At 39.3% G+C, this 21,876-nt stretch overlaps 1 protein-coding gene across 14 annotated transcripts in view; it reads left to right on the forward strand.

The window, feature by feature from the left end:
• The window catches only part of CASK (calcium/calmodulin dependent serine protein kinase), a 217,900-nt gene extending 204,003 nt beyond the window's left edge, over positions 1-13,897 (forward strand). For all 14 annotated transcript variants that reach the window (XM_040545500.1, XM_040545497.1, XM_040545503.1 and 11 more), the window contains 3 exons: positions 3,049-3,251; positions 6,329-6,412; positions 12,505-13,897. In XM_040545500.1, coding sequence (XP_040401434.1) covers positions 3,049-3,251; positions 6,329-6,412; positions 12,505-12,681 — 464 coding nt within the window. In that variant the 3' untranslated portion in view covers positions 12,682-13,897. The remainder of the gene's footprint in view (positions 1-3,048; positions 3,252-6,328; positions 6,413-12,504) is intronic.
• Positions 13,898-21,876: the final 7,979 nt, after the last annotated feature.

The following is a 21,876-nucleotide window of genomic DNA, read 5'->3' on the forward strand; positions in this document are numbered from 1 at the left end:
TCTACTTTTCTCTACCCCAAACATTTGCTAACTTAGAAGGAAAACTAAAACATTTTACATTTTTCTGTTCTGATTTTACATTAACAGCTTATTTAAGGCTGAAATAGCCATGAGATTAAAAACTGTATAATTCCCATGAGAAGAAAAATAAACTAGATTTAGAGGAAACTTTTAGTGTCTACCTTATCTAACTGTCTTTAATTACTTTTCACAGCCTAGCCTTGAGGACTGGTATTATATTAAAATAATTCCTAAGTTCCCAGAGATGACAATAAGAAAAATAAAATGTAATTAACTTAACAGCTCACCAAATGGGTTGTTACCAAGAGAATAGGGACGTTTTCCATTCACAACAATCTCCACCAGTACCATGGCAGGAACTGCATATCCTACTGCATGATTTGTTGGAGATGCACCTTTTTTCCTCAAGCATAGGCATTCTGAAACAAGACCACCCATCAGCTAAATCTATCTAGTCTGTTTCAGGCTGACTTCAGAAACCATAGGAAGTATAAGAACCCAGGAGATGTATTCTCCATTACAAAGAACTAAAGTAATAAGTGTATTTCCTTGGCGAGGTAGAAGCTGAACTAGTTCTTTTCTCACCTATACCATGAAGACCATACCTTAGATTGTCTGCATTAGGTTCCTGCTCTGTGGAAGCATGTAAATTGCATCCCTGATTATATAAGAAAACTGAAAAGGCTAAACCAGGAATCAGGATGCATTTTAGGTGCTTAAGCATCAGTATTATGTTTAGGTACGTGTTTTACATCATTTAACCTGCAGCCCTACTCCAGAGGAACAGTGGTCTCTGTTAACTCCTGTGTCATATCTGATCAGACTATATAGATGTATCTAATTTAAGGCAGATTTAGGACATTTAATATAGTATTTTATTCTGGTGTTTAGGGACCTAAGTTAATCCCTTATTTTAGGTATCTGAAATAAATCATGTGAAGTGTACCACACACTTTAAGTATTAGGGAAACCTGACCTATATTTCAGCTGACTCTAGATCATTGAAATTATTCTCTCAAACTCTCAGAGATGAATTTTTACTTTATTTTCTCTATTCTTTCAAAAAATCATGGTGAGAGTAGGTAGCTTCTAAGACAGGCTTCAAGTTGGGTGTAGAGTTTCGTGTCATGCTTTATGATCTAGCTACTGAAAACTAGATCTTAAAGGTCAAAAGGTTATGTCACACACAGCGGTAGTTAATTAAATGGATTAGTAGGCCAGGTCTCTTAACACATAGGTTTGCAGAAGCAATACATTTGTAGCTTTTGTCTCTTGACCACAAGCAGTCAGGCTCTCACCTACTTTTAAGACTTACAAATTCACATTCAGAAGAAGAAAACCACATAAGTGAAAAAAAAATACAGAAATGTTTTTACAAAAGAAGAGTATTTGGGGGGAAGTTTAGGAGAGTACACTAATTCCAGTAGACTTATGACAGCACTGAGTATTATAGTGATATTATAGGTTTTCTATAATCCATTGTTCTTGAATTCCTTAAAATAATTGTGATCTATAATACTAATGTTTCTATAGAAATTTTATCTTCAATTACACTAACATTGCTATCTAATCCGTAAAATAGTAATAGACATTTAATAATGGAACGTGAGTTCAATTTTTGAACACCTTGGCTGAAATTATGATAAGGCTGTTGGGTCGTATGAGATTAGATTGTGAAGAGATGTGGTGTTTCAAATGTGGTGTCACCAGCATAAATGTGACAGTGGAAAAATATGAAAGGAAATCAATTTGTCAGAGAATATTAGGAGAGGCAAGTGGCTCTAAGTGTGCCTGTGGGGAAAAGAGGAGCAGATGGCCTACAGAATCACAGAATGTTTGAGGTCCCTACATCTGGAGCTCACTCGCTCCAACCCCCTGATCAAACAGGGACACTGCTTGATGCCCAAGACCATGTCCAGATGGCTTTTGAAGGATAGAGAGACTCCACAAGGAGAGAGACTCCACAACCACTTTAGGCAACCTGTGCCACTACCTTGTCACCCACACAGTAAAGAAGTGCTTCGTGATGTTCAGTCAGAGCCCTGTTGTGTTCTAGTTTATGCCCATTGCCTCTTGTCCTGTCACTGTGCACCACTGAATAGAGGCTGGCTCTGTCTTTACACCTTCCCCTTAGATATTTGTGTTCATTGATGAGAACCCCCAAGCCTTGTCTTCTCCAGGCTGAACAATCCCAGGTCTCTAAGCCTTCCCTTATAGAAGAGATGATTCAGTTACTTAGTGCCCCTTCACTGGACTCTCTCCAGTATGGTCTTGTCTGTCTCGTACTGGGGAGCCCAGAATCGAACCCACCGCTCCAGGTTTGGCCTCGTCAGCACTTAGAGGGGAAGGATCACTTTATCCCCCTACTAGCAATACTTGGCCCATTGCAGCCCAGGATACTGTTAGCCTTTTCTGCAGCAAGGGTACATTGCTGGCTCATGTTCAGCTTTCTCCAGCCTGTTGAGGTCCCTCTGGATGGCAACACAACCCTCTGGCCTATCAGCCACTCCTCCCAGTTTTGTGTCATCTGCAAACTTGCCAAGGGTGCATGCTGCCCCATCATCCAGATCATTAAAGATGATCTTAACAGGATTGGGCCCAGTATTAGCCCCTGGTATGAAACATGTCCCTGGTGCCTAGGGGATTTTAACTGAATGGTTTAGGAACTATAAGAACTGTGAGATCAGTTTTGCCTGTCACGCAAAGATGAAGAACAAATTGTAGAAGGGAAGTTTGTTTGCTCTTAAAAGCAGCTGATGTAGTCTTATAGTCTGGACCAAATATAGGTTAATTATGCCCTTGTGTTCTTCCTCTGACTTTTTGTTTTTTGTCTTTTCTACATCCTTTAATCTCCTGCTTTTCCCAACATGTCCCTCAATATCATTCTGCCTCCCCCCAGCTCACACTTCATTGTTCTATGTGGTTTATCAATGCTTAATCACCAAATGATAATCTGTTAAATCACAATCAAAATGTTCTATGTAAGCCTAGTATTCCTTTTGCATTAAAAATATTTTTTATTTTCAGACACAACCCGACCTCCAAAGAAAGATGAAGAAAATGGAAAAAATTACTACTTTGTATCGCATGACCAGATGATGCAGGATATATCAAACAATGAATATTTGGAATATGGCAGCCATGAGGATGCAATGTATGGGACAAAACTGGAAACAATACGAAAGATCCATGAGCAGGGACTAATTGCAATACTTGATGTAGAACCTCAGGTAACTTATTATATGAAGATGGGACTCGTCACAAATCCTTCAACCTTATTGATAGATACTTTTATCAATATTGTAAAGCAGTGCATACAATAATATGTGCAGACAAAAGTCCCTGGAACATTAAAGTGTCAATCTATGAAGTAGATTTCTGCTAATAATTTGGTTAGAAGAACATACTGCAGAATCGAATTCATAGTTTGTTCATAGTGGTATGCAACCACTATAGCATGAAAATCTGCTTACTGTGTAAATTTGTAATATTTTAGCCTCATGTCCAGTGAAATGTATCAAAACAATTGATTGTCATTACCATACTAGGGAATCATAGGACGGCTCAGGTTGGAAAGGACCTTAAAGATCATCTTGTTCCAACCCCCTGCCATGGGCAGGGATGCCACCCACTAGGTTGCCCAGGGCCTCATCCAACCTGGTCTTGAACACCTCCAGGGATGGGGCATCCACAGCCTCTCTGGGCAGCCTGTGCCAGGGCCTCACCACCCTCACAGTGAAGAATTTCCTCCTAACCTCTAATCTAAATCCCCCGTCTTGTAGTGTAAAACCATTCCCCTTGTCCTGTCTTTATCTGATTGAGCAAAAAGTTGTTCTCCATCTTTTTATAATCCCCCTTTAAGTACTGAAAAGTTGCAATAAGGTCTCCCCGAAGCCTTCTCTTCTTTAGGTTGAACATTCTCAGCTCTCTCAGCCTTCCTTCACAGGAGAGGTGCTCCAGCCCTCTGAGCATCTTTGTGGCCCTCCTCTGGTCCCACTCTAACAGATCAACATCCTTCTGGTGCTGGGGGCCCCAGACCTGGATGCAGCACTCCAGGTGGAGCCTCAAAAGGGCAGAGCAGAAGGGGACAATCACCTCCCTTGACCTGAGGGCCACCCCTCTGTTGGTGCAGCCCAGGATGCAGTTGGCCTTCTGGGCTGCAAGTGCACATTGATGGCTCATGTCAAGCTTTTCATCCACCAGAACCCCCAAGTCCCTCTCTGCAGGGCTGTTCTCAGTGAATTCTCCCAGTCTGTACTCATGTCCGGGATCGCCCTGGCCCAGGTGCAGCACCTTGCACTTGGACTTGTTGAACCTCATTCGGTTCACGTGGGTCCACTTCTCAAACTTGTCCAGGTCCCTTTGGGTGGCATCCCTTCCTTCTGGTGTATCAACTGCACCACTCAGCTTGGTGTCATCTGCAAACAATCAATACAGTCAAAAAAACAAAGCAATCAATGACAATCAATATGTTTCAATATGCTCTAAAATTTCTCTCTGATGCTGTTTTGGAGAGTAGTCTTGATCCTAACTAACTCGGTTCCAATACCACTGTCAAGCCATGTCAGAAACATTTGTGATGAGTTACTGGTACCGTTCCTGTTTACACAATGACCAGATTGGTGTCATTACTTTATGAACTCTTATTGGTGTTACGGTATTATACTTTGCAGAAGAGGGCAGGATAGAAAATCAGGCTCTCAAGAAACAAGAATAGTTTGTTCATTCATTATATAAAATCTTCAGTGGAAAATTCTGGTACATTTCCCTTGAAACATCTATGTAATCATGACTTTCAGTTCATAGGAACGTGTTTATATATTTTGTTAAGTAGAACTACATGAGGATTGACAAGTTTGATGTTTATATTATTCTAGCAGGTTGAAGGAAATGAGAGGAAGAAATTAAATTGCGATCAGTGTTAAGTATTTAAATTTGAATGCTACATTCTTCTTTGATTCAAAAAACTCATTTTTTTAAGAACTTCATAATAGAAATAAGATACCTGACTAAATTATTTAGCACAGTTCACACAGTATGCTGGTATAGTACTGTTCTGAAAAAAAAAATCCCACATTTAACTGTTTTTGAGGAAAGCAGCATTTATAGCCAGTTCAAATGAAGCAGCTATTAAAAGTAAGCTCTCCTGAGAAACCTTTTCAACTTGGTTTGGTCAGAAGCATTACAATTCTCAGAAGCCATTTTAATATTGATTAGAGTATATTTACATTAGGTAACAGCTGCCTTGCCTTCACTTCCTCCAGCATGTATTTAGCCAGCCTCTTTCTTAACCAGCTTCCTCATGCATCTATCTCAGCTCTTTTAGGCCTGTCTATGAACATTAGTCCATATGGATATTAGTTATCTTACACCACTTGCCTGTTTTCACTTGGTACTCCTAGTTATGTGAGTCTCCTTGAGTTTGACAATATGGGGTTTCTCTCTTTTGTTTAGAAGAGCTTGACATATATTATATATATATACAGATGGGTTTCAAGGAGCAGAGATGAAAACCTACTTAGGTTGCAAAAAGGGATGGATTGTTTTCAAGAAAAAAAAAACTGACCCTTAGTAGCCTTACTTTCTTGTCAACATATTTGAGTTGAGCTGAGGAATGTATATTTACTATCCTACACTTCAGTTGATACCTTGGATCTGAAGCAAAACTTCACTTACGGCAGCTGTGTGTGTCACACAGTAGATGATGATTAAGTCCAGATTTTAATAAGAACACTCATCTTTTGCGTAGATTCAGTTCAGGGGCACAGTGCTGCATTTACTGCATTAATGCTGTACTCAGTATTATTGCTACTTTTTAAAAACATCTTTCCTCACATTTTCATTTGTTTCAGAAAATGAGAAGAAGTATTGGTTTGTATAACAAGTCAGACTAAGAATGATATTCTACTTAATATTAATTCTAAAATAATGTTTGCTTTTTTTTACCTATTTATGGCATCACTGAATTTTTTTTTTAACCTGGTGTTAACTATTCAGCTTAAAATGTAAATACAGTTCTGCACCCTTTGAAACTATGGGAAGAACCTCTCTGAAAATCCAGAAGATTTTATTGTCTCAAAAAATCACTAATTAGTGATAAATGTACGGTTTGAATATCAAAAAATTCAAAATGAAACAAAAAGTGTCTACATTACTAAGGTCTTGACTCGAGATTAATGAAAAAGAAATACCAGCAATTATAAGTCATAATTTTCTATTTTCTGCTTATGTGACTAAACTTTTCTCACATTAATTGGTGGGGGATTCTTCCATTGTATCTGACTTTATTTTCATTTTTTTAACCTAGGCATTGAAGGTCCTGAGAACTGCAGAGTTTGCTCCTTTTGTTGTTTTTATTGCTGCACCTACGATTACCCCAGGCATTAATGAGGTATGGCATATTACAATCTAATGTCTTATCAGAGACAGAATTAAGGATGGGATTCAAAGATGCAGATAAGGGTCTAGCATTTCCTTGTCTGTAAGCGGAAAATCAAAAGGACAGTTGTATAGCAGCATTTTTCTAAAAATATGTATTTTTGTTTCGTTCCCTGCCCTACCTCACAGATCCATTTCCAAATCTTTGACAAATCATTAGCACAAATTTCTCAGTTAGCAAAATTACTCACTTCTGAGTTGTAGTGCTAGCACTAGATTACAGATGGCCTGAACTGAAGAAATGGATGTGCATAACTGCATTGTGATCCCACCTTTATCCTGTAGTATTTTTATGCACAAATATATATCAGAAATAGGCTTATTAATTTAAAAAAAAATCTCTAAGAATTCAACATAAGCTTTGACCAAAGGGGTAATTGCTTGTGGAATGAAGTTAATTATTCATGCAGATCCACATCCTGAATTTCCTACTTGACAGAGTTGCCACTCTGAAAGCTACTACTGATTTCAGAGGCTATCAGGTAATACTGCATTTAGCTCACAACAGGGCAAATAGTATTTATACAAACGCTTTATCTGCTCAGCCTTTTTTAAACCCTAATACTAAGGTATTTAATTAATTGGATTTGACCATAAATCTGTTCCAAGTCTCTAAACATTGCTTCCTTATGCAAAAATAAAGTCAGAAGCCCTGTCTCTACAGCTGGTATGTTTCTATAGAAATTTAATTATAGTATCACAAATATGAAACTACGACATCACTGCAGAGGCTTGCAGGAAAATAAGGAACAAGACAAACATATTTAAATGCAAATACCCTGAATGGTTATTAAAATTGTAAGCAGAGTGAAAAATACTGGCCTCAAGCTGCAGTTTTACTGGCAGCTGAGACATTCTCCTAGTTCACTGTTGCTGAAGGGAGTGGTTGTCTCTAGCTTGCTTCTGGACATGTGCTGCCCATGCATGGGCCATGGCAATTAGCAGACCCTTCAGTGAGCTACTGTAGCTCTATGTTGGATTTCTGTCAGTTTTCAAGCAGCTCACAAAGGCTCTGACAATGGCCAATACCAGAACAAACTGTGAAACCATATAGCCAAGAAGAGATCCTTCTTCCCCCTCCCATCTTTTCACTTCCACAGCAGTAAGTTATGTAATTTTACTGTGTCTTAAGGACCCGTACTATAACTGATAAGTGCCACAAGCGTATAAACTGTCTCAGGACATCAAAATCAGCAACACTGGTGAAGTTAACAGTTTGTCTAACTGCTGGTGTTGGCATATGGCATAAAGCAGTAGGATCTTGAAAAAAACACTAAAAAATTGTATTCTACACTGAATTTATCCTTGTGCAAGCAAATGGCATAGCATCATGTAAAAAAAAAGTTCTTAAGATGTGTCAGACAGTCATTGTGCTTACAGTAATGCCAAGGAGACCAGATATTTTGTAAAATTATGTAATTACCTGGTTTTGTTACTTTGTACATATGTTTCAGCTCCCAAATGGTCTTCCTTGGCCTCACTGATTTGCCAGTGGTAGATAGCTTTTAATCCACTAGCTATAGGGTACAATATAGAGAAATTTGGGAGGGTTAATGAGGGAGAAAAGGTTTTCCATGGTATACTGGGAAGAGGATAGAAATGCACCTTTTATAGTAGTGGTGGGGAAATATGTGTTCATGGCAAAGAAATATTAATAGAAGTAAGATGCTACATTCTAAATATTTGGATTCATGCTGTAACACCATCTTTATTTTAAGTTCTTGTGACCAAACTGTTTCTGTATATAGGGATTCACTCAGGCACTCAGTTCAGAACTGGTGAACTGGGGCCACACTTGAAAAAACAACCTAATTAATGAATCAATTAAACTTAAAGAGAGGCAGGAAATAGTAGTAGCAGCAACAGAACATACCCAAATACAGAGTCATATTTTCCAAGATTCACTCTGCTGTGTGGAGATATGCAAGTTATGTCTGTGTATTAGCAGCCTGTAAGGCAGCAAACAAGATTCTAGAGTATGTGTTTCATATTCCCCCATTCATTCTTACTTTTTGAAAGCTTCATATTCATAATGATTGTCCCTGTCTATCATCTTATCCTGCTTTGTTTATTTTACATACGCCTTTTGAGAACACTTTTGTAAATGACTGTCCTTTTTTTCCCTTATGCTTTCTTGAATTTCATCTTTGCTTTTCTTTTCATTTTCCTGCACTCGTACTAATTGTATATAGCTGCCAAAATGGTGCAGAAAATTGCCTGTAAGTACCAGCTAGGGGCTGAAAAAGGTAGTTCTGGTTATTTTAGTAGTTTTACAATGTAGATCTGCTTGTTCCCATTCAATATTACTTTGTGTCACTGAAATAAAAATTTAATATAATAAAGGCTTTAGATATCTGTGCTATGATACAAGTAAGGATTATTTGCTAGTAAAAAGAAACTAGAGAGTAAAATTTCTACTCAAAGCTGTACATATGAACTTCATAGTAAAAATCAGTGAAGAGGATCAAGGATCACACAGTAAGGTAGGAGACAAAATGTTATGCTCCCTGACTGAACATAGCAGTGCACTGTGACCAGTTCTGCAAAGCACAAAACCAATTTAAAACATATAGGAAATCTCCAAGAGTGTACCCCCGTCTCATCACTAAAAAAACTTAAATCAGGTTATTAGTATGGTAAAAACAAGAGAGAAGAGTGCATATCAGGGAACAGTGGAATGGTTCTTCTCTCCTGAAGGTGTTTTCTATCTCCCATTACCCATTCAGCAGCAAAGAGGTGTTGACAGGCTCTATTTTGTAGATCTAAATCTCCACTGAGCAATGTGTAGCTTCTTTCTCTCTTATAGCTGTTTCCTCCCTTTATATAGGGAAAGACTGAGAGGAATTCTTAGGATGTTTGCAGTCCATCAGCTGTTTAAATTGAATTTTTTTTTTCTCTTGGAACAAAATTGGCAAAGGCCTGATTGGTATCTTTTTAAGTTGTTCATAGCCTTAAAAAGAAATACTAGTAATTTGTTAGTCTGTGCTTTGACTGTCACAAGTGGCAGCTATTGGCCTATGTACTTTAAGGGGAGAAAAAAAAAAAGCCCTCAGAGATCTCAGAGATGAAAGAGACTGAAGACATCAGCGGTGGCCATTATGCATGTGGGAGAGATTTCATGGATGAAAGTTGGTTTTCACTCCTTTCCATCCCAGGTTTGGTGGAGATTGAAATAAGATTAGAAAAGCAGACTATGAGTGCTAGTTATAGGAAAGAGAAGTCTATTCCATATAATGGACACACTGCAACTAGACCCACATTTAATGCCTGTTACATGAGAGCTGAGGAAGAAGAGACATGTTTTGCTCCCAAATATGAAATGAATGAAGCAACGCACTGTAGCCATGCATTTGTCTGTCTTCAGCTATTAGAACACATGGATAAATATCTTATTTCTTGACACCATTGAGAGCACAGCTGCTGGAGAATATTCTTCTTGAGAATATTCTGCAATCTTCACTGTTCAAGATCTAATTAAGAAGTTTTAAGGAAATTGAGAAGAACTTACTACAGCAAAATTTTGAGAAAGTGTTAGTTTCAAAGACGAATTTTGGCCATTAACACTTACAGACACACAAGAAACACCTAGCCAAGTCTGACACCGTATTGAATGTACCAACAGATACTTTATCGCAAACACAGGTAACATTTGGCCTCAGTTTAAAACAAAGATCAAGAACTGTAATCTGTCTTTTTTCCACAAATTTGAGAAAGTTTGCACCTATTTGAAAGTTGCTGCAATGGCCTATCCCAAACCTTTTACTGAAAGTATATGAAAGAAGTAGCATTTTACATTTCCAGTGGTCTAGGAAATTTAGATATTCCAAAATAGAACCCACTTCAGTTCCAGTAAAGTTAGACCAAGTAGCAGCTAATTCAGAAAAATATTAAAATCTAATATGTTTTTCAAACTCTTAGTTTTGTGACATCTGTGTGTACAAGGTAAATATTAATATTGGAAGGGTTTTTTCTTACATTCTTCTTCATCTACCCATTTTTGTTTTGTTTTTTTTAAGATGAGATAGCTGTACGTTTTTCAGATTTTTATTCTGTCAGTCTCAGTAAAATAGACACTTCAGTGAGAAAAGTTCACCCTCATACATGGTAGAGATGATACTGATGTGAGATCTGAATAACAGTTTAAAAGCTACATATGAATTAACAGCTTTAAGGTTTTGTGTGTATTTTTCAGGTAGCATTAGTCTCGTGCCATGAGGTTAAAACTCATTTAAAGATACAGTATGATTTTGCTAAAACTGGCCTTAAATATAAAATTGATCTTAATTAGATATGATTAAAGCATTGAAAATATTCTGCTTGACAGGTAGCATGTCTACTTGACAAGTATGATAGGTTAATTTAAACAGAAAAGATTAGATCCTCAGCTGGCATAAACTGATATCTTCTTTCAAAATCTATGAAAACTTGACAGATAATTACTTAGCTAGGTTTTTGGCTTAAAGACACTGGGCCATATGGAGTGTTCCACAAAAATATTAGTGTTTATCTGTGTTGATCAGTTTGACACTGGAATAAATTAATTTTGCACACACTATTCTACAGAAGTGCCAAACATCGCTGTAGATGCGTGTTCGTCCATAAAAGCAGCATGCCCTATACAAAGGTGCATGGGAGAAGCGTTTGTCTGACCTTGAATGAGATTTTCAGTGATTATCAAGTGGAGGCCTCATTCTCTCCCCATCTGGGGCTACAGCTTCGGGAAGAAGCAGAACTGTAACTTGGGTTCAGAACGCCTCCTCCGGAAGCGGTTAGTTTCATGGCTGTATGGAAGGAGAACTGTCTCAGCACAGGTTATTCCCTCCAGAGGACCTGAAAGCCACCATTTCACATCGGCGTGTCACTGCAGCTAGAAATGCTTCGGAAGTTTAAACAGAACACTTGGGAAAAAAAGTTAAATAAATGAGGAGGAAGGGGATGGGAGGAAGGTCTTTTATTAGACAGAGAGAATTTTGTTCCCAAAATAATTTCTTGTAAAACCAGCTATAGGAGCTGTTTCTGTACTTTCTGAAGCCTAGAACTGTGTGAACAAGTAGGGTGACCCTATAGATACTAGAGCAGCAGGAGTCTCTGCTGTTCATATGTGATTTAGCCCTACATCCACCCCAAACACACAGGGAGGGAAGGAACCGATTACTGTGGTTATTTCAAAGTTCCTGAAAACAGGACATGATTCTTTGAATTTCTAAGGGAATTTGCAGGAAGGGAATTCAGACTTATAACTCATAACCACTACAGGACCATAGAAACAAACCGTTTGCAAGCTCTCTCTTTCTCAGAAACGCAGGCCAACTGACAAAGCCCACTGCAGGAGCATCACAAGCTACAAAGAATTAGGCAGCACACACGCAAAATGGGAGGCAGCTGATCCTGTAAGGAATGGACACAAAGTTGTAGTACTGAGCCCGCGGCAGCTGACCCTTCTCGAGCACGGACTGCGGGTTTGGGTCTTCAGCACAGCATGCTCAGAGGTGCTAGAAGTGATGTACTCTGAAATGGGAACCGCGGTGCAACGCGGAGTGAGAACTTCCTCATCAGTAAGCAATGGTTAAAGGAAGTAAACCCAGAAGACTGATGTTGAACAGTAAAACGTTACCAAAACTGGGAACAGCTGATACTTGACAATATACCCTATTCTGTTTCTTGTGTTCTTACCTGGACGTAGGCCAAGTAGCTTGTATTCGTGTGCTTCATATGTTTTACTCATATATGGTCTCTTTTGCTCCATGTCTGTGCTGCTTTTATAAGCTTTCATCCTCTGCCTTGCCTTTTTAAGTCTAGATACGTGTTTTGTGTCAAGTAACGTCAAAAAATAACTCATGTTTGAATGTCAACTTCAAGACAGAAAACGTAGAATTTCTTGCTTATAATTTCCATAGAATTAGGTAAGGGTTCTAAACCACCTGTGCCCACCTACTGCTTTTTTGCCTGTTCTCTTCTCTGTAAGCAATAGCTGGAAAGGTGTCGTGTAAGAATAGGAAAGGATCTGACTTCCCTCTCCCATTTCCTTTTCTGATCACCGAATAGGATGAATCTCTTCAGCGCCTGCAAAAGGAGTCTGAAATCTTACAGAGAACGTATGCACACTACTTTGACCTAACAATTATCAACAACGAAATCGATGAAACAATCAGGCACCTGGAGGAAGCCATTGAGCTCGTCTGTACAGCATCGCAGTGGGTGCCGGTCTCCTGGGTCTATTAGGCCGCTCACGAGAGAATTGAAAAAGCCTGTCATTACTGGGAACCACCTCATACATGGAAAACCTCTACGTTACCGACCTTGTGGCAACAGGTCTTGGCCCCCTAGAGACTACCTAGATGTAGTGTGACCTAAATTTATAATTATTGTCATGTCCTAATAGATAGGAGGAGGGAAAAAAAAATTAAACACTAATTTAAAGAGACAGTATCTTTTTTTAATCATTTCTCCTAAACTTTAATAAAGCGTATCTTTAAATATATGTATTATTCAGTCCTTTGGAATGTTATATTTTTTGAAATCATAGCTTTTTATTTCAAGGGCCCCTAAAAACTGCACAAAATAGATGCTGCTTTCTATAATCTATTTTAATAGTAATAATAATATGATTCTGTTACCTTAACTTGGGGGTGGAACACTACATTCTTTTTAGAGTCTGATTTTATGGATTGGAATACTTTGCTTTCCTTTATTTATTTGAAATAATTAGTCTAGTGGTTACGAAACAAATTCATAAATTTTAAAGGCCTTTCTTCGCTTTTTTTTTAGGATAGGATTTTCAAGTACTTTTGTGTAACATCCAGATAATGTGATACTGTCTCTTTGAAGAACTCTGTAAAACTTTTAGAAATTTGAAATTGGGTCTTGACTCTTAATGCATGTGGACAGTCGCAAGCGTTCATGCCGTTGGTGTATCTGTGTTGAAAAAAACTGTAATCTACAGCAAAGTACATTCCGTTCATGGGAAAACGTACCCAAGGGAATAAAGTAAAATATTATTCTGACTAAGTTGTAAACCTATGCACATCCCTTGCATTTTGGGCAACTTTATAAAAAAGAAAAAAAATGATTTTTATTAATAATAATCATGTAGTGAAATGTGTTTGTAATTTTGTCTCAATTTAATTTGTTGTAAGGTGGGAGGGGGCAATTACTGGTTTCACCATTTCAGATCTGTGTTGTCTGAGAGTATTAACGTTTTAATTAAGTTTAAGCAAAGAAATGCTGATTTTTAATATGTATGTAATTGTTTAAAAATGCACACATTTTAAAAGAAAATACTGTGCAATGAAGAAACCAGTCTAGGCATTGCGATAAACTGACTATTCCAAAAGACTCATCTACAACAGCCCTGTAAATTCCTTTAAAATGGTAATTGACTCTACAGTCTGACCAATTTTTTTTATTTTAAATATACTTCCTTTTATGTGTTCAACAACTGAATGCTTTTGGGTCCTTCATTTCATCACAGGGAGTTCCAAGAACAAATCAGTGACTCTTGCAGCAAGAAAAGGTTTCTTGAAGTCTATTAAGTGAAGGCCCTGGTGCAGGAGCACAGGGACACAGCTTAGAATCAGTGCAGAGCCAAGAAAAATTAATTAAATGCGCTAACCTTATGTTTTGTTACCCTTCTTACCACGCCCTTACTGGCCCAGATGGTTTACGTTTTTTTACTGAAAGTGCTTAACAGAAAGAAGCATTACCACTTGTTTTTTAGGTGCCAGAAATACTATGTTCCTTACAACAATTTGTGTTAAAAGCTCTGTTGGCTGTACTGTTGTATAGTATGAAGTTTAGCATTTATGTTAAAATTACAGTGTTCTCAAGGGATTTATTTATCCGTGAAGTTGAACTATCAGCTGTAATTGATCTGTAGGCTGTTTCAGGTGTGGGGGACCACTGCACGTGTAAACAGTAAATGTTCTCCCTTTAACATAGGGGCAATAATCATCAAGTTCATAAGCTGTTAATTTTCTCCTGCTTATTCCTACTGCAGGTCAGGTGGTTAAATCTCTATTCTTGGAGAGATTAGGCAAAGCCTAGCTCCAGCCAAACCAGGCAACATGCTTCTTTTGTGCAGCCCTCACAGCAAAGCTCACAGCGTGCAGGACAGCTGGGAACTCCATCCATAGCTTTACCCTAACACAGAGCTCATTTATGCCACAGCTGGATTCACAGTTCCACACCCAAGTCCCAAAACAAGTACCATAACCGCATCCCTTGAGCATATAGTCTGCAGAGTACTAGAAACAAGCTAATAAGAAACAATCTGTGTAGGCCCAGTGCAAGGAAATCAGCAAACAAGAAGGAACCGATCACATTGATAGCAGCTGCTCATCTGTTCTGAATTTAGCCCTTTTAAAAGGGCATGGGTACAAGCTGTGTACTATATAGTGCATAAGAGGTAATTTTTCAAGTATTTGTGCAATGCCATTTTTAGTTCTGGATGGCAATCTAGCAGGTGTTCTTGTAGATCAACTGTTGCAATGGTAGTATTGGTAGTATTGCATACTAGCTGAGTTCACCCAGGTGACAGCTTCATTCACTCTCAAAACTACCTCTTTTCCCAGTAAAGCACAAAGAGAAGACCTACTGAAAATCATGCAGTGGAGTGTTTCTGATGTTAGAAATGCGAACTTCTTCTCTGGTAAGCATCTCTGGTATCTGAATTCAGTGACACATTCTTCATCTCAAATGTTTATGACACTAAACAGGTAAAATAATTTTGATAATTAGGGTATAGTCCACCATGTTTTGACGACACACTTTTGACTCTTAATATGAATTCCTTGAAAATTCTGTATATCAAGCCTGTAAGGAAAGAAAACTCATAAGCCCATGAGGCTGCTTCTGCCTTATGTAGATGACAATAAGTAGTGATTTAATATAACTAATGCTTTTCTTATTTTAAGTGAAGCTACCATTCAGTTAATATTACACAGTAAAAAGACTACCTTGGAAAGCTTTGGGTCTTTTATTCTCACCATATAGCATTTTATCAAGAGACAAATACTGTAAAGCACATCCATCCATTAGCAAACCATCCTGCTTCCTCTTCACCATTGGCTGTTTTCCTTGTAGGAACCTTAGGTAGCAAGAGATTGATTTAAAATCCACCTAGGCTTTCAACACAGCCAAACCACGCAGCACCCTGAACTCCATGAACCAGTTTCAACACAGTTACAGAAAGCATAGAGCAAGCCCAGAATGCCTCCATCTGCCCAATCCTCCCCAGCCTCCTGCCCAAACCCTGCTGATGCATGTGTGTTATTTGTATGGTACACAGAGGGCAAAAGGCTGCTATAAATTCAGCTGAAAGTTTCGCTTGCATGAGGAAAACTCATGCAGGTGCAAAACTAATGTTAAAATTTCCTTATTCAATCTCCAACTGGAGAAAGGGTCCTCCTAGTACTGTAAATATCACTGCATAATTCAGAGCGCCTCTTGGACTGCTCTAAATTTGTGCTGAACATGACCTCAGAAGCAGCCCTAGGTTTGGGAAGAAACAATTATTTCTGTTTGCCCCTTTTATACTTTATTTTTTGTACAGGGGCTCATAGATTTGTAAAGAAAATTTGATCTTATCAGTATGCTGCCTCAGTCTGACTGATGCCTGTTATTTCAAGGTGTTAAGTTGGTCCAATAAATGTTCATTAACCTCTGCTTCCATTTACTTAATAAAAGTACACTAGGTTATTCAATGTCTCAGAGTGGTAAGATTATTGTATTGAAATGGTAACCTAGCTTAGACAATCCTGGCCACTGTCATGCAACCTATAGCGTGCAGCTGTTTAAAATCAGAGAGATATTTCTGATCTCACCACCAAAACTTAATTCTTCCATCTTTGTATTTGATTTGGGTCAAGAAAGATGCTGTACCACCAGCCACTAAGTGAAAAGATCACTACCTGCTTCAGAAGCACCATTGGCAAGGTTACTTGGTTGATTTTGAAAGGACAAGGTAGCAAGATGAGACATAACAGCCCAAGAAGCATTGAACTGGGGTGTATGCTTTGTAAATGGAGCCATTAGGAAAAGTTAATGAGTTAATGCACAGACTAACATCAGTATTTGTTCCATTTTTATTCTTCACTCTAAGGAAATTATTTCAGAATGTTATCACTGAAATGAATACTTGGAAAGGTCACTAAAGCTCACATTGCTTTTTGCAAATCTAGATTGAAATACTAGACGCAAACAGTTCTGGTCCCATTCTGTTCCACCGTGATAAGTTCTCTACATCTTTAATGACTATTACATAATTAATTCTTACCTGGGAGATAGATATGTTTCCCGTAGCTGAGGTCTCAGGTAAGATTTTAAACAGTTAGGAAGTTGATCACTTTTTGTACAGTCGTAACCTTTTCTTTCTAAGAAAAAATAAAGGGGTGTGTGTGTGTGTGTGTGTGTGTGTATATGTACATCCATGCATCCTGCTTTATCTCTTCTTAGCAACTGCCATGGGAATATTAGTAACAAGCACATTTGGCCACATCTCTATGTTCTAAAACAACATCTATGTCCTTGTGATTAACATGTAACTTAAGCCTGTTTCTATGTCGTGGAAGGGAGGAATTTGCTTGGGTTTTTAAGTATAGCTCATCTTGAAGCTGAAACATGAGCCTAATTTTTTTTCCATTCCCAGCCACCCAGATGGAGACTTCACTTCCACTTCTTCACAAAATGATCACAGTAGTGGGGCAGGTCTTGTAAATAGCAGGGATAGCATGTGGATTGTGCTGAATGTCACAGTTAACAAAACAGATAATATGTCAAAAGCATGACCAGACTTTTAAAAGAGAGACACAGCAGAGCAGGGAGGACTCCAGAGTAGGGAGAACTCAACCCATTCCCAGATCTACTGTTGCACTAATCCACTGAATGTGCAAAGAAAATTCAAGTAGATGCAAAATAGCAGAAAGGTCTTATGCTAGGATTTGTCTCTGTGTGAGAGAGAGGGGAGGGGGAACAGATGGCATCACACTCAGAAACGTGATTTTAAGGTGCATTTTCCTAACAGCAAACTTTCCCCTCTATATTACTTAGTATCCTTGCTACAAAAGGTCTTTGAATATTCATCTCCAAATTAACGGGGGGGAGTTGAGGAAAGTTTGATGAGTAGTTTTGTAGAATACTTTATCTCAACAACTGCAAATACCACAGTTTACAACAATGTTACAGTACGTAATACCAAATGGTAGAGAATCCATCCTGGGCTTATGCAGAAAATAAAGTGTTTTTTTGTTTGGATGGTTTTTTAATTCCTTTTTAAACTCAGTCATTTTTCACTAAATTCAATGACTTAGATGTCTGAGCATCACCTTATACCCATTTCTGCTTACTAGGGTGAATATAACAAAAGCAACAGCTCTGTCAAAAGTATAATTCGGTAAAGATTATTATCTAAGAAATCAGTAAAGATTTCTGAAATTTTTGAGTGGGCAAAAGATGATAAAGCCCATAGTATTGTTTTCTGTTGAATATGAAAAATTCCAAAACTGTTTATCTTTTTTCATTTAACATTAGAAAAAAGATGCAGGCTCATAAGAAGCTCTGTAATGCATAAAAATCAGATTTGTCTCAAAAGTTCACAAGTTAGCTTGTTGTGATAACTGTCTTAAAATATATTGTTCTTTTCACTTGTCAAAATTAGCATTTAGTAAAGCCGTCAGAGTATTTCCTTTGTGTTACAAGACGAAAAGGAGAGCGATCCTGCTCCCAGGAAAAGACCTTGGCTTTTTTGAGCAGTTTGAAGAACTACCCCTGTCTGCATCAGCTTCTGAAGGCTTTCAGTGCTGGCAGTTGGAGGGTTCTACTCTGCCCACGTTATCTTTTCATGATTTTAAATCTGCAAGACTAGAAGCAGAGCAGAAAAAGCTTTAGCTTTCTCCTGTGTAAGTGTTGCTTGGCTCTGACTGTAATTTGGAGTACTCTGTCAGTGGGATGTTAATCCATTGAAGGCAATGGAACGAGTCCCAGTAATTCCAAGCTTTGACTTTTGTTCTAGTCCTGTGTTTTCATTAACATGTTTTTCACATATTTACTTAGTTTCATCATTAATTAGTTTAGAAGTGGGAGGTTGCTGAGGTTGTTGCCGTCTGCTTTCTCATTCCTGCCCCCCATCCGATTTTTGCAACAGGTTGGTTGCTTCATAGGCTCAGGTGCTCTGCGGGGTTTGCACGCTAGGCCTCACACCAGAGAAGACCTTTTCAGATCCACAGAATGATCAGTCTCTCCACCTAGAGTTATACAAACTCTACTCTTGGTTCTGTGCAGAAACCAGGCATGAGGGAAGGTCCACGTTGCTGCTCAGAATGGACTAAATAGGACTAAATCCTACAGATTCAGAGGTCAGGGCTCAGTGAGTGGTGTACATTGTCTCCTGAAGGAGAACCTGGCCTTCTCCAGGATGGACAGATCTCAGTAGCTGCTGCAGAGGGAAGTTTGCATTTAATGGAGAATGCTCTGGGGAAACCCATGAGTCTGAGCACAGAGTTCCCCCCGAGACGCTAGTCACAAAGCTGCGGGAGCAGAGAAGAACTTGGAGAGCCTCAGTCTACAGCAGCAGTCAACCAATGGTCACAGGCACTGTTGCATCCCAGCAAAAGCCCATACTTTAAAATGCAACAGAAAATATTTTGCTAAAACAAAACTGAGCATCAGTCTGAAGATCAGAAACAAGGTGACTGTGAGTTAACTGCATTCAATCCACAGAGCAAAGCACTTTAAACTAAAACTAATTATCAATTTATTTTTTTGCCTCTTGCAGCCTGTGGGATGTGGGTAACTTCACAGCTCTTTGCTGTGAAATTCCTATTTCAATTTTGAAGGTTTGGAGGTTTGTTTTTTAAAGTCTTGCCTTCCCCGGGGTTGTGATGACAGTTACAGCACTCTTTCTCCTGCAGTCATGCATCCTGGCTGACCTGTCACCATCTCCTGAGGTGTCTATGACAAATGCTTTGTCTCACTGTAGTGGTTTAATGAAGAAAATCTTCCTCTCCAAAAGGGTCAGTTCCACATATGATCAACAAAAGGCTGTGTTGTGGTTTTTATTTGTTGATTTGCCATGAACACCGGCCTGCTGAAACCTTACATTTAAATCTTAAGTCCAGAGTTTTAAATATTTAAGTAATGTTTATAAAGCTTGGGAGCCTCTTGCTGCACTATAACATAAAAGTACGTGAAGTCAGATATAACTAAATGTGTTTATTGCCATCAGACTTTACAGATTTAACATAACCCGACATCATTTTGGAAACATGCCTAACCCAAAATATTTGGCCTGTTGGTGGCTACTGGCTCATTCCAATAGCATTTATTTTTTAAAGGCCAACCTGGGAAGTCCCCATCCCCTTTTCTAAGAATTACTTTCGAGTTCAGATTGCTCAAGCTGTAGCATCACCACTAATACATGTCTACATTGTAGGTTTATGATAAATTTTTAATTAAAATTTTAATAATTATTTTATATTGGATTTCATAATAAAATAATAGAATTATACTTTTATAGCATAATATCACGGGGGCTGCTATCTTGTGTTCCTGCATTTAGTCATGATCCAGTAAGTAGGAAACAACTGAAAGGAATTAGAAGGTCTTCTAGAAAGAGAAGATGAGGTGTCTAGGTGAAACGAGAAGCAAGTAAATGATCAAAACACCCACCTGCACTACATAAGAGAAGATGTGAATGAAGATAGAGTGCCTGGAAATCCACAAAGATGGGGTTCATTAAAAAAAAAAATGCTGATCCTTATCCTGTGGACTGGTTGTGTAATGTGAAATTCAGTCCTGTGCCAGCAGGCAGTGCAAGGCATGTATGTGCATTACATGCAAAGTTTCAGCAGGGCTGAGGAGAGCCTGGGCCGAGGCTAGCTGTCTGTACATCTGAGCTACTGATTGCTGCCAAACTTCAGCTGGACTCCTGCTGTACAGCATTTTTAACTCATTTTGAGAGCAGTGTACCAGAAAAGTCATCCCTGCTCTCCTGGCACCTGCTTTTCCCCCCAAAGGGTGCTTGTTCAAAGAAACGGTTCCAGTTTTTTTGAATGGAGCCACAAAGTTTATTTCTGTTTGAACAGTGTCTTTTTCTAATCTGTACTCCTGACACCATTTTAGCTGTCACAGTGATGTATAAGGACACTTGTTTGAACTAGTGTAGTAAGAGCAGACATTTTGTGTGTTGTTACCTGACTAAAAATAGTGGAGGTCTGTTGTAGCTGTTTACTTTCTCAGGGAGGATTGAACAATATTAGCCAATTACATTAGGCTTAGATACACTGATTAGATTGGCATACATTACAGTCCTGATGGACAAGGAGTTGACAAAGGCCCTTCTAAGTGCGATGCAAGATTGCCTTCTGTGCTCCACTAAGCTTTGCCCAGGTATGTCCTGACCTCAACCTCAGGTGTCATGGTGTCCAGAGGAGTGACTTGTAATGAAGGTCAGCAGTCCCTGGAAGGCCTTCTGTAGGCAAGACTCAAGCCAAGAAGAGGGAAACTCAGCTCCCTGAGTAAAAGTGACAACTAGGAGGAAGAAAGTCTAAAAGCTCTGTGAATCACAGAATCACCAAATGGCTGAGGTTGAAAGGGACCTCTGGAGGACACCTGGTCCAGCTCTCTACCCAAGCAAGACCACCTAGATCAGTATGCCCAAGACCATGCCCAGGTGGCTTTTGAAGATTTCCCAGGAGGACACTCCACAACTCAATGGGCAGCCTGTGCCCATGCCTCATCACCCACACAGCACAGAAGTGTTGCCTGGTGTTAAGAGGGACACTGCCTCTTGTCCTGGCACTGGGCACCACTGAAAAGAGCCTAGTTCTGTCCTCTTTGCATACTCCCTTCAGGTATTTATGGACAATGATGAGATCCCCCTGAGCCTCCTCTTCTCCAGGCTGAACAGCCCCAGCTCTCTCAGCCTCTCCTCACAGGAGAGGTGCTCCAGTCCCTCCATCATCTTTGTGGAGGCCCTGCATTGCACTGTCTCCAGTATGACCATGTCCGTCTTGTACTGGGGGGCCCAGGACTGGACCCAACACGCCAGGGGTGGTCTCACCAGGGCTGAGCAGAGGGGAAGGATCACCTCCCTCCACCTGCTGGCAATACTAACACAGCCCAGGATACCATTAGCCTTCACAAGGACACATTGCTGGCTCATGTTTAGCTTGGTGTCCACCTGGACCCCAGGGCCTTTTCTGCAGAGCTGCTTTCCAGCTGGGTTTGTTCCTCCCCCCGTGCAGGACTTTGCACTTCCCCTTGTTCAGCTTCAAAAGGTTCTTGTCAGCCTTTTTTTCCAGCCTCTTGTGATGGTTTCACACTGAGGCTAGCTGAGCACCACCGTGCTGTTCTCACCTCCCCGCAACCCCTCAACAGAACAGGGGAGAAAATATGAAAAATAGAACTGAAGAGTTGAGGTAG

This window comes from Cygnus olor, chromosome 1 (genome assembly GCF_009769625.2).
Source record: "Cygnus olor isolate bCygOlo1 chromosome 1, bCygOlo1.pri.v2, whole genome shotgun sequence".
NCBI lineage: Eukaryota > Metazoa > Chordata > Aves > Anseriformes > Anatidae > Cygnus > Cygnus olor.